This window comes from Balaenoptera musculus, chromosome 1 (assembly GCF_009873245.2).
Source record: "Balaenoptera musculus isolate JJ_BM4_2016_0621 chromosome 1, mBalMus1.pri.v3, whole genome shotgun sequence".
Lineage (NCBI taxonomy): Eukaryota > Metazoa > Chordata > Mammalia > Artiodactyla > Balaenopteridae > Balaenoptera > Balaenoptera musculus.
In genome coordinates, this window is record NC_045785.1 from 90,839,338 (window position 1) to 90,853,502 (window position 14,165).

The 14,165-nt window shown below is 37.6% G+C and overlaps 1 protein-coding gene across 1 annotated transcript in view; it reads left to right on the plus strand.

The window, feature by feature from the left end:
* Positions 1–8,345: 8,345 nt before the first annotated feature.
* LOC118900299 (hsc70-interacting protein-like) overlaps positions 8,346–14,165 on the plus strand; it is a 100,819-nt gene continuing 94,999 nt past the window's right edge. Inside the window, 1 exon segment of the mRNA XM_036862725.1 lies at positions 8,346–8,521. Coding sequence (XP_036718620.1) covers positions 8,346–8,521 — 176 coding nt within the window.

Consider the following 14,165-nt stretch of genomic DNA (forward strand, 5'->3'; position numbering starts at 1 on the left):
ACATTCACGCCCAGTCCCCCCACATGAACACCCCCAACTTCTGGCAACCACTCCATTTCTATAATTATTATTTCACAAGTGTTTTATAAATGGAATAATATTGTATGTATCCTTTTGGAATTGGTTTATTTAAAAAATTCAGCATAATTTCCTTGAGGTTTATCCAAGTTGTATATGTCAGTAGTTCATTCCTTTTCATTGCTGAGTACCATTCTGTGGTATAGATGTTACCACAGTTTGTTTAACCATTCACCCATTGAAGGACATTTATGTAGTTTCCAGTTTGTGGCTATTAATAAATCTTCAGGGCTTCCCTGGTGAGGCAGTGGTTGAGAATCTGCCTGCCAATGCAGGGGACACGGGTTCGAGCCCTGGTCTGGGAAGATCCCACGTGCCGCGGAGCAACTCGGCCCGTGAGCCACAGCTACTGAGCCTGCGCGTCTGGAGCCTGTGCTCCGCAACAAGAGAGGCCACGATAGTGAGAGGCCCGCGCACCGCGATGAAGAGTGGCCCCCGCTTGCCACAACTAGAGAAAGCCCTTGCACAGAAACAAAGACCCAACACAGCCAAAAATAAATAATAAAATAAATAAATAAATAAATTTAAAAATCCGTTGACCCTTTTAAAAAAAAATCTTCAATGAACATTCCCATCCAAGTTTCTTTTTTTTTTTTAATAGATCTTTATTGGAGTATAATTGCTTTACAATACTCTTAGTTTCTGTTGTACACTAAAGTGAATCAGCCATATGCATACATATGTCCCCATATCCCCTCCCTCTTAAGCCTCCCTCCCATCCTCCCTATCTCACCCCTCTAGGTCAATGCAAAGCACCAAGTTGATCTCCCTGTGCTATGCTGCTGCTTTCCACTAGCTAACTATTTTACATTCGGTAGTGTACATATGACAATACTACTCTCACTTCGCCCCAGCTTCCGCCTCCCACCCCATGTCCTCAAGTCCATTCTCTATGTCTACCTCTTTATTCCTGCCCTGCAACTAGGTTCATCAGTACCATTTTTTTTCTTTTTTAGATTCCATATATATGTGTATGACAGTCTCTAGGTCCATCCACCTCACTACAAATAACTCAATTTCGTTTCTTTTTATGGCTGAGTAACATTCCATTGTATATATGTGCCACATCTTCTTTATCCATTCATCTGTCGATGGACACTTAGGTTGCTTCCATGTCCTGGCTATTGTAAATAGAGCTGCAATGAACATTGTGGTACATGACTCTTTTTGAATTATGGTTTTCTCAGGGTATATGTCCAGTAGTGGGATTGCTGGGTTATATGGTAGTTCTATTTTTAGCTTTTTAAGGAATCTCCATACTGTTTTCCATAATGGTTGTATCAATTTACATTCGCACCAACAGTGCAGGAAGGTTCCTTTTTCACCACACCCCTTCCAGCATTTATTGTTTGTAGATTTTTTTTTCTTTTTTTCTTTTTGATGATGGCCATTGTGACTGGTGTGAGGTGATACCTCACTGTAGTTTTGATTTGCATTTCTCTAATAATTAGTGATGCTGAGCATCTTTTCATGTGCCTCTTGGCCATCTGTATGTCTTCCTTGGTGAAATGTCTATTTAGGTCTTCTGCCCAGTTTTTAATTGGATTGTTTGTGTTTTTGACATTCAGCTCAATGAGCTGTTTCAAACTATACCACCATATTTTGGAGATTAATCCTTTGTCTGTTGTTTTGTTTGCAAATATTTTCTCCCATTCTGAGGGCTGTCTTTTTGTCTTGTTTATGGTTTCCTTTGCCATGCAAAAGCTTTTAAATTTAATTAAGTCCCATTTGCTTATTTTTGTTTTTATTTCTGTTACTCTAGGAGGTGGGTAAAAAGATCTTGCTGTGGTTTATGTCAAAGTGTGTTTTTCCTATGTTGTCCTCAAAGAGTTTTATAGTGTCTGGTCTTACATTTAGGTCTTTAATCCAGTTGGAGTTTATTTTCCATATGGTGTTAGGTAGTGTTCTAATTTCATTCTTTTACATGTAGCTGTCCAGTTTTCCCAGCACCACTTATTGAAGATGCTGTCTTTTCTCCATTGTATATTCTTGCCTCCTTTGTCATAAATTAGGTGACCATATGTGCATGAGTTTATCTCTGGGCATTCTATCCAGTACCATTGATCTATATTTCTGTTTTTGTGCCAGTACCATACTGTCTTGATTACTGTAGCTTTGTGGTATAGTTTGAAGTCAGGGAGCCTGATTCCTCCAACTCTGTTTTACTTTCTCAAGATTGCTTTGGCTATTCAGGGTCTTTTGTGTTTCCACACGAATTGCAAAATTTTTTGTTCTAATTCTGTGAAGAATGCCATTGGTAGTTTGATAGGGATTTCATCAAATCTGCAGATTGCTTTGTGTAGTATAGTCATTTTCACAATATTGTTTCTTGTTACCACAAAGATATCTGGTGACAAAGTATTTAATACAGTAGTGAACACAATTACAATTATACATCTTTTTGTTATTTCTCACCCTCCCAAAACATCTTCAAAATTTACTGAACTTTTTTCTTGATAAGAGCAGCTATCACTATTGTTCATACTAGTAAATAATTTAATCAATTTTTCACACTGAAATATCACTTCAAAGTAAAGATGACATTTTAGCAATGACTAAGAAAGAAATTGCGTTAGAGTGGAAAATTATGCTATGGAGAGTGTTTTGAAAACATACATATGGAAATGTTACTGTCATTATGTGATCAATGCCAAAAACCACCTGTCTTACCTACAAGACTTTCATATCTGCACTCATTGGAGATGAAAAAATACCTTTCAAATAAAGATTTTCAGTGAATTTAAAGCCATTTAAAAAAAATATTGACACAGAACACTTCCTGAAATTTGCATGAATATTACTGAGTTGAAGAAAACCATTTACCTAAGTCATGGATAGGATTGAACGGCGAATATCAGTATTTATTACTAAGAGTAGACTCTTTCCACTTACAGCAACTGACATGAAGTATCAAGATAAATTAAATGTAGAACCATATTTTTTATAACAACTAGTAAAGTCAAAAATTTTGAAATTATGAATATATTTCTATCATATGTCTCTCACTGACAATATTGTTAATATTTTTATATTTTAGAAAGACCAAATACCAATACAATAGGAAGGAGGTGACATCAGCAAGGTGGCAGAATAAGAAGACCTAGCCCTCATTCCTCCTCAGAAACACTGATATAACAATCATATTTGGACCAAAAAACCTTCAGGTGAAATCCAGAATAGAGTTATGAAGTTGCAGCAATCTCAGAAGAACATAAGGCTGAATTAACCCCTCCCCCAAACCAGTTAGCTCAGTGCCAAAAAGATTGTTTTGGTCCATGACTTCCCCCTCAGGGAGAAAGGAGGGTGAAGTGAGAGCCTGGCTGCCTGACCTCCTGGCCTTGTGGTGTGCTCCTCTGAAGGGTTGATTTCTATCTATCTCATCTCATACTAAGCACTGAAAGATTAACACAGCCTAGATGCCTGAAACAGCTAGGAACAAAGGAAAGGGGTAGATTTACCCATACAGCAAACACTGCTCTGTGCGATTAGGAAAAGCTGCAGAATTGAGGCTCTTCCTTTTAAAGGAAGGGAGAAAGCAAAGTGAGCATTGTCCCAGGCTTTCATTGTGTTCCTTGAGGGGTCAGTTTTGATTTCACCTCATAGCAAGTGCTTAAGGACTGGCATAGCCTGGGCACTTGGGACAGCTAACAACAAAGGAAAGGAAACAGGTGTTCTCCTACAACTGGCACTGCTCTCTGAGACTGGGAAAAGATGTTATTTTTTCAAATGAGCAAGCACCAGTGCAACTCTATGAGGAACATGAAGAATCAAGAAAATATGCCACAATCAAAAGAAAAAAAATATATCTCCAGTGACTGACCTCCCCCAAAATCTCCAATAACTGACTCTGAATAAATGGAGATTTATGAATTACATTATAAACAATTCAAATTAGTCACCTAACAGTAGCCCAGTGAGTTATAAGAGAACACTGATAGACAATTAAATGAAATCAGGAAAATGATACATGAACAAAATGAGAATACCAACAAAGAGATGTAAATTATTATAAAGAACCAAACAGAAATATTAGAGCCAAAAAATTCAATAATTGAACTGAAAATTTTAGTTCAGGAGTTCAATAACAGACTGGAACAAGCAGAAGAATGAATCAGCAAGCATGAAGACAGGTCATTTGAAATTACCTAGTCAGAGGAGGAAAAAGAAAAAATATAATAAAAAAAATTTTAACAAAGCCTAAAGGGTTTATGGGATTAATCAAGAGAACTAATATACACATTATAGGACTCCTAGAAGGAAAAGAGAGAAAGAGAAAGGGAAAGTCTATTTAAAGAAATAATAGATGGACACTTTTCAAATCTGGGAAGGGAAATAAACATCCAGATTCATGAAGCTCAAATAGACTAAATTTAAAGAGGTGTCCTTGAAAACACATTAAATCAAATTGTCAAAAACCAAAGAGAAGGAAATTTTTTAAGCAGCAAGAGAAAAGTGACATTGTATACAAGAGAGCCCAAGCTTGTATACAAGACATTGTATACAAGACATTGTATACAAGAGAGCCCAAGCTTATCAGCAGATTTCTCAGCACAAACTTTGCAGGCCAGGAGAAAATGGAATGATATATTCAAAGTGCTGAAAGAAAAACTGCCAACCAAAGTTACTATACCCAAAAAAGCTGTTCTTCAGAAATGCAAAATAGATAAAGACTTTCCCAGATGAACAAAAGCTGAGGGAATTCATTACCACTAGACCTGCCTAACATGAAATACTAGGGAGTTCTCCAAGTTGAAACAAATAACATTACTTATTAACATGAAAACATATGAAAGAATAAACTCACTGGTAAAGTGTATAATTAATTCATAATGCTCTAATATTTTAATGGTGCCACTTAAATCACTTTTAACCTTAGTATAAAAGTTAAAAGAAAAATGATTAAGAATAACTATAGGGACTTCCCTGGTGGTCCAGTGACTAAGACTCTATGTTTCCAATGCAGGGGCTCTGGGTTCAAACCCTGGTCAAGGAACTAGATCTCACATGCTGCAACTAAGAGTTCACATGCTGCAACTAAGAGTTCACATGCCGCAACTAAAGATCCCGCATGCCGCAACTAAGACCCAATGCAGCCAAATAAATAAATAAATATTTTTTAAAAAAGAAAAACTATAACAACAAGAACTAGTTAATGGATGCACAATATAAAAATATGCAAATAGTGACATCAATAACATAAAGTATGTTTGGGGAATAAAAATTTGGAGTTTTGTATGTGAGTAAAATTAAGTTGCTATTGATTTTAAAAAAGACTGTTCTAAATATAAGATGATTTATGTAACTCCCATGTGTAATATTGTGATTTATAACAAAAAAACATATATTTCATCTTCATCCCCATTTCTGGCACAGGGCTCCTAAATATCTTGGAATTTCCTAAGGGATGAGCACCATAAAGGTGTCTTTTGCTATGTTCATGAGGCGACTTTTGGAACTCACTTAAGGATGGGGCTGGTTGCCAGTGGAGACAATCAAGTGATTTAAGGGTTGGAACTTTTAGTCCCACCCCTAACCTGCAGAGATGGGGAGAGGCTGAAGATTGAGTTCAATCACCAATGGCCAATGATTTAATCAACCATGTCTATGTAATGAAGCTCCATAAAAACCCAAAAGGACAAGGTGTTCAGAGCTTCCAGGTTGGTGAACATGTGGAGAACCTGGGAAAGTGGTACATCCAGATAGGGTATGAAAGCTTCACACTCTTTCCCCATACCTTGTGCACCTCCTCCATTGCTGTTCCTGAGTATTATCATTTTATAATAAGCCAGTGATCCAGTAAACAATATGTTTCTGTAAGTTCTGTGAGCCTCTCTAGCAAATTAATTAAACCCAAGGAGGGGGGTCACTGGAACCCTCAATCTATAGCCTGATATCAGAAGCATAGGTGATAACCTGGAGTTATGACTAGCATCTCAACTGGCATAAGGGAGGGGGCAGTCTTGTAGGACTCAGCTCTTAACCTGTGGAATTTGATGCAATCTCTGGGTAAATAGTGCCAAAATTAAGTTGAATTTTAGAACTTTTAGCTGGTGTCAGAGAATTGCGACACACACAGACACACTGGAGTTGAGTCTAGAACCTCTTTACATGGTAATCACAAAGAAAAAACTTACAGTAAATACACAAAAGATTGAGAGAAAAAATCAAAGCATATCACTACAAAAACATTACCAAATCACAAATGAAGACAGTAAGGAGTGGAAGAAAGGTACAAAAGAACTACAAAACAGACATAAAGCAATAAACAAAATGTCAATAGTTAGTCCTTAGCTATCAATAATTACTTTAAATATAAATGAATTAGATGCCCTAATCAAAAGACATAAAGTAGTAGCATGGATAAAAAACAAGATTCAACCAAATGCTGTATACAAAAGACTCACTTTAGATTTAAGGACACACATAGGCTAAAGGTAAGGTATGGAAAAAGATATTCCATGCAAATGGTAATCTAAAGAGAACAGGGGTTGAGCTTCCCTGGTGGTACAGTGGTTGAGAATCTGCCTGCTAATGCAGGGGATACGGGTTCAAGCCCTGGTCTGGGAAGATCCCACATGCCGTGGAGCAACTCGGCCTGTGAGCCACAACTACTGAGCCTCCGCGTCTGGAGCCTGTGCTCTGCAACAAGAGAGGCCACGATAGTGAGAGGCCCGTGCACTGCGATGAAGAGTGGCCCCCGCTTGCCACAACTAGAGAAAGCCCTCGCACAGAAACGAACACCCAACATAGCCAAAAATAAATAAATTAATTAATTAATTAATTAATTTAAAAAAAAAAGAGAACAGGGGTGGCTGTACTTATATCAAACAAAGTAGATTTTAAGTCAAAAACTGTCACAAGAAACAAAGAAGATCATTATATAATGATAACAGAGTCAATTCATTGGGAAAATATAACAATTATAAGTATATATGCACCCAATATCAGAGCAACTAAATATATAAAGCAAATGTTAAAGGAACTGAAGGAAGAAATAAACAGTAATATAATAATAGTATTATTATTGTATTATTTTCAATGCATTATTATTAATGTATTATTGTATTGTAATAGAATTATATATATTATTGAACAAGACTTCAATATTTCACACTCAACAATGTATAGATCATACAGAAAAAAAATCAACAAGGAAATTGCAGACTTCAGCAACATGATAGATCAAATGAACCTAACACATATGCAGATCATTCCACCCAACAAGAGCATAATACACATTTTCCTCAAGTGCACACAGAACATTTTCCAGGAAAAATCACATGTTAGTTCACAAAATAAGTCTTAAAAAGTTTAAGAAGATGGAAATCATATCAAGTATTTTTTCCAACCACAATGGCATGAAACTAGAAATCAGTAACAGAAGGAAAATTGGAAAAATCACAAATATGTGGAAATTAACACATTCCTGAAAAATCAATGGGTCAAAGAAAATATCAAAAAGGAAACTAAAAATATTTTGAGACAAATTAAGATGAAAACACAACAGCAAAAGTAACTGAGAGAAGTTTATAATGCTAAATGCTTACATTAAGAAAGAAAAAAGATCTTAAGTAAACAATTTAACTTTACACTTCAATGAACTAGAAAAAGAACAAATTAAGCCCAAAGTTAGTAAAAGGAAAGAAATAATAAAGATTAGAGCAGAAATAAATGAAATACAGACTAGAAAGACATTAGAAAAAATAAATGAAACTAAGAAAAAACTCAAATAAGTAAAATTATAAATAAAAGAGGAGAAATTACAACTGATGCCACAAATATATATGGAATTATAAAAGAACACTGTGAATAATTATATGCCAACAAACTGGATAACCTAGAAGGAATTGATAAATTCCTAGAAACATACAACCTACTATGACTGAATCTTGACATAGGAAATATGAACAGATCAATAAAATGTAAGGAGATTGAATCAGTACATAAGTCCCCTACATATGAACCTTCAAGTTGCAAACTTTCAATGATGCAAACATGTGTTCACATGTCCAATCACATTAAGTTATTTCACGTGTCTGGCATACATTGTTACGTGCCTGCATTCTCTACAAGTGGTTGTGCTTTTGTGTACTTTACTGTACAGTACTGTATAGAGAACAGTAGTACAGTGTCTTTGTTTTAAGCCCAGGATGTCCAGAAGCAAGCATAAAAGCAATGGTGATGTCGCTGGTACTGCTAAGAAGCACCAAGCGATAACGATGGAAACAAAAGTGAAAATAACTGAAAAAGTGGAGCGAGGCGAAAAGATGGTAGACGTCACTCATTCTTATAACGTGAATCGTTCAACCATTGGCACAATTCTAAAGAACAAGCACAAGATCATGGAACATTTGAAATCTGCTGTGCCAATGATGTCGACAATAATATTGAAGAAGCGTGGAAAAGTGATGGAGGAGATGGAGAAACTTCTCAGTGTGTGGAGGTAGGATCAGTATCATCGTCAAGTCCTGCTCAGCTTAATGTTGATTCAAGAGAAAGTTAAAAGCCTTTATGAAGACTTGAAGAAGAAACTCGGTGAAGAATCAGAGGGCACATCTTTTAATGCCAGTCATGGCTAATTTCATCGGTTCAAGGCTAGAGCCAACCTGCACAACATAAAAGTAAGTGACGAGGCAGTGAGTGCGGATACATAGCTGCCCAGGATCTTCCTGAAATGCTTTGAGAAATTACAATAACTGAAGAACTGAAGCGATTCACAATGCAGGAAATGGCAAGGAGATTTTCTTTATTTGAGAAGGCACTGTTAGTTTTTGAGGCACAGGACCCAAACGTACAATGGTATATGAAGGTTACAGCAGCCGTTCAGAATGCAATCCAGTGCTACCGTGTCATCTATCACGAGAAAAAAAGAGCTACTCCCCAGACATCACTTGATCATTTTTTCAAAAGGGTTGATAGAACTGAATCCAGCAAGGAACCAGAACCTGTGCCATCAATGTCAGACGTGAGTGAAATTGCAGCTTGTCCTCCGTCTCCTATTGCTGAGGATCCTTCAGCTCTACCATCTCCCACCTCCCTTCCCTCCTCCAGTCAGTAACTCTTCTTGCCTGTTCACTTGATGCCAGCCCCTTTATGCCACAAAACTAAGTAAAAAGCCAGGCTGAACACCACACCCCCGAGGTCTCTTTTTTTTTTTTTTTTAATAGATACTGGTAGGTTTAGATAACTAAACATTTGGGCTGCTTTTTTTTTTTTTTTTTTCTCTTCCTGCACTTTAAATTCCCATTCTTATATTTTAAATTTATCAATAGAGAACTAGGCTCCCACCCTCGGCCCCAAACAGAAGCAAACCCCAGGCTTACACACTCTTTCTCTCTACCTGTGACCTCCCTAAGTGGCACAAGGTGTGGCATGTAATTTCCAGAACTTGTAAGTAATAAACCTTTTTTTCTTCAAATTTCCAGTAACCAAATAAACGGTTATTGCTGAAAGTGTTTGCAATCATACTAGAACCACAAGGGCCTACAGAATAGGAGGAAATATTTTCAAACTGTATATCTGACAAGGAATTAATTCCCAACACATATATGGAACTCTTCCTACAACTCAATGGCAAAAAAACAAATATCCTGATCTAAAATTTGACAAAGGACTTGAATGGACATTTCTTCAAAGAAGATATACAATGGCCATCAGGTATAGAAATGGTGCTCAACATCACGAATCATTAGAGAAGTGCAAATCAAAACCACAATGAGATGTCACCTCACGCTTGTTAGGATGGCTATTATCAGAAAAGAAAAAAAAAATGATAAGAAGTGTTGGCAAGGATGTGGAGAAATTTAAACTCTTGTACACTATTGGTGAAAATGTAAAATTGTTCAGCCACTATGGAAAATAGTATGGAGGTTCCTCAAAAGATTAAAAATAGAACTATCATATGATCTAGCAATTTCTCTTCTTAGAATATATCCAAAGGACTTCAAATTAGAATTTCAAAGAGATGCCTCTTATGTTCATTGCTGCATTACTCACAATAGCCAAGATGTAAAAACAACACAGAAGTCCATTGACAGATGAATAGATAAAGAAAATGTGATATATACATACAATGGAATATAATTCAGCATTAACAAAAGAAAGATATCCTACTATTTGGACAACATGGGTGAACCTAAAAGACATTATGGTAAGTGAAATAAATCAGTCATAGAAGGAAAAATACTGCATGATTCCACTTATGTGAGGTATCTGAAATGATCAAACTTATAGAAGCAGAGAATAGAATGGTGATTGACAGGAACTGGGGAAACAGGGCAATGGGGAGTTGTTGTTCAATGGGCATAACATTACAACTATATGAGATAAGTTCTAGAGATCTCCTGGATAACATAGTGCCTTTAGTTACCATCATGGTTTTGTGCATCTAACTTGTTGAGAGGGTAGATCTCATGTTGCGTTCTAGCCACACACACACACACACACACACACCAAAACAAAAGGATGCAAGAACTATTTTGGAGGTTATGGTTATATTAAACATGTGCAATTTTTTAAATATTAAGTATACCTCCAATAAAGCTGAAAAAAATATAAGAAGGAAATTTATCATTAAGAAATAATAATAAGATTTACTCTACATTTAGTCTATTTCAATCTATTTTTTCCAAATTTAATTTTTACATATTTTAATATATTTAATACGGAATACATAAGTATATACTAAGACTTATATACGCATAATGTTTATACACATGTATATACACTAGTATGGCTCAGCAAAGTTCAATTTCTAAGCAGTCACTCGGCTGAGTGCACTCCCCACAACTTGGAGAATGAGTGTGTCTCAGTCCTAAAGGGGTTACCTATGTGATGCACTATAGCATCTTCTACAACCCATCTCTTGAGCAGCTTAAATGTATTTTCTTTATATAAGTTCTAGAAAGAGCTCCTCCAGGACTTTTAACATTTTAAGCATGTTTTATTAGGGAAAACTACTGTGCTGCACCTTGTCTCAGGTTGGAATTCATTTTCTTCTTTCTTTATTACCCATTTTGCTGAACTAGGTGGCTTACCTGGTGTCATAATCCAGACACTCATCCCTGTGGGTTTTGATCCCCTTAGCATCATGCCCTTCTTAGGCCATGGTTGATATGCTTGTCTATTCGTAACAGAGATAGAGCAAAGGGGTGCCAAGAGACAGTCTAGTGGATCGTCTAATGTCAAATATATTCTTCCTTCCCCACTGCATAGCAGCAGCCCTACCTTCTCTTAATAAGCAGAATCAATTTATCCCTGACAAAATGGTAACCCTTTTCTTACCTTCTGGTCTCTTAGGAGGAGGACACAGAAGTGACATGGCAGGAGCTGTAGTTTAGTTTATGGGACTTTTGCTGTGAACCTTGTTGGAAGCAGTGCCTCTCTGGAAACTAGGGTATCTAATCCTAACCCTCAGGGTTATCAGGCCAGGAAGCACAAATTCCCAGGTAGGTTCCTGTATGGTAAGTGGTAATTGGAGTGGTAATGGTAAGTGGAACCATTTCTACTTTTGCCCTTAGTTTCCATTCCATACCCAAGTATTCTACCTACAAGTGACACAGAATTATATACTAGTTGTTGACTTAGTGTATATAATGTGTTTTTTTGTTTGTTTGTTTTTTTAATGAAAGCGTCTTTATTTATTTATTTATTTATTTATTTATGGCTGTGTTGGGTCTTCGTTTCTGTGCGAGGGCTTTCTCTAGTTGCGGCAAGCGGGGGCCACTCTTCATCGCAGTGCACGGGCCTCTCATTATCGCGGCCTCTCTTGTTGCGGAGCACGAGCTCCAGATGCGCAGGCTCAGTAGTTGTGGCTCACGGGCCTAGTTGCTTCGCGGCATGTGGGATCTTCCCAGACCAGGGCTCGAACCCGTGTCCCCTGCATTGGCAGGCAGATTCTCAACCACTGCGCCACCAGGGAAGCCCTATAATGTGTTTTTAAAGATGGTGCTCAATCCATGCAGAGTAGCATCTCCAAGTTGGTTCCTCAGTTGTTACCTTCAAAAGACTATACTCCATCACTCTCTCAAGCCAGCGACCTCTGAGTAATGCAACATAATAGAACTAGTGGATTCCATTACTACGCATTCATTGCTATACTTCCTTTGCTGCTATAAAATGAATTCCTTTTACATTTCTGTTGTAATGTTACATATACTTTGTTGGCAGATCAAACACTCCATAATCTAGCTGAGGCCATGTAGGCAGGAAAGACAAACTCATATCTATGGATATGACTTAACACAGTCAAGATGAATCACTGCCACTCCCACAGTGGAAGGGGTACAGTATTATCAACTTATCACCAAGTGGCTGGTTGGTTTTCTTGAAAGAAAATTTTATATCGGAGGCTCAGCATTGACCATGCTTTTGATTGGATATCATCAGTGACAGTAATTTTATCTGTATTTGTGGTATAAGAGCTATTATAGTAGGAAAAGCTAAGTCAAAGACTCTAAAACTAACACTCTCCTAGTCAAGATTGTAAAACAAAAACACTACATCACGGCAGTGGGGGTGAAGTGGTGGCAGTTATTTGAGCCACCCTTAAAGACATAAAGGATGTAATCAGATCCTGGAGGAGAATACAAATTCACCCACTCTCGCAGCTCCTGTTTAAGATGTGACATTTTTATGACAGCAGATTAACATGGTCTCAGATACATGGTATGCAGTCATTGATCTGGTGAATCCATTCTTTCCATCCCTATCAGGAAAGAGGATTAGAAACATTTCAAATTCATTTGGGACAGAAAGTAGTATATATTAATAGCTCCAGGGATATGTTAACTCTCCTGCCTTCTGTCATAATATAGCCAGAGGATCTTGTACCATCTGACCATTCTGCTGAATATCACACTGGTCCCCTATATTGATGACATCATGTTGAACGAAATGACCACAATGTGCTACAGAAGGTAGGAGATAAAACATACGAAGATTCAGGACCTGCCCTTTCAGTGAAGATTTTAGGGATCCAGTTGTCTGTTTCATGTCTAGACATGTCCTCCAAAGTAAAAAATATATATATTGCATCTTACATCTTCCACCACTAAAAAGGAAGGATAACATTTGGTAGACCTCTTAAAGTTTTAGAGGTAGCATATTTCACACTTATGAATGCTGTTCTGGTCTATTTACTGGGTGATACAAAAGACTGCTAGTTTTGGATAGGGCTTAGAGTAGGAACATTATCTTTGGTAAATCTAGGCTGCAGAGCAAGCAGCACAAGTACCCAGAAGTCCTTGTGGTTTTAGAATATCAGTGAAAGGAACACCAAATTAATTAGACAAATGACTTGCCCAGTTGGCAAAGGCCAACATCTATGATTGGCTACCCCAGTGTTGGCACAAGGAACACAATAACAGAAGCGCTACAATAACAGAAATGGAGGCCATGCATAGGTCTAATAGTATGGGCTCCCACTAACATGGGCCAGCTGAAGCTGACACGGAACCGGTGCCTGAGGACGACAAGGCAGCTGCTGCAGAAGATCTGGATGAAGCCAACTGGCCACCGCCAGAGTGAGCAGCAGGGCTTCAGGGAATGGCCAAGAACTGGACAGTCCTGGAGGCTGACGACCCAAACACTGAAACCTAACCCTCCCCTTACTCCATACAAAAAAATCAAAAAGAAAAAAATACAGATAAAATTACCAACACTGACGATATCCAGTCAAAAGCATGGTCAATGCTGAACTTCCAATATAAAATTATCTTTCAAGGAAACTAACCAGCCATTTGGTGACAAGTTGATTACATTGTACCCCTTCCACTATGGGAGCTCCTGACTGTACAAGGTCTTGCAGACACTTCAACAGGGTATCATCTCTTTCCTCTTTTAGCAGGGCCAGCACTTCCTGACTTGGTCAAAAGAGTTATGTTGTGGTGCAAAGCAGTGTGCGTGTTTTCTTGAAAGAGGAGATCTCTGCATCATCTTCAAGAGAAGAGGTACGCTAGAGTAGAACATAACAGACTGAGAAAATTCTATACACCCAAAGGTTCAGAGGAACCTGAGGATTCAAGATTTTCTGAAACATTGAGTCAGAGATACTAATCCTATGTCACAAGACCTCACATTTCTCCAGT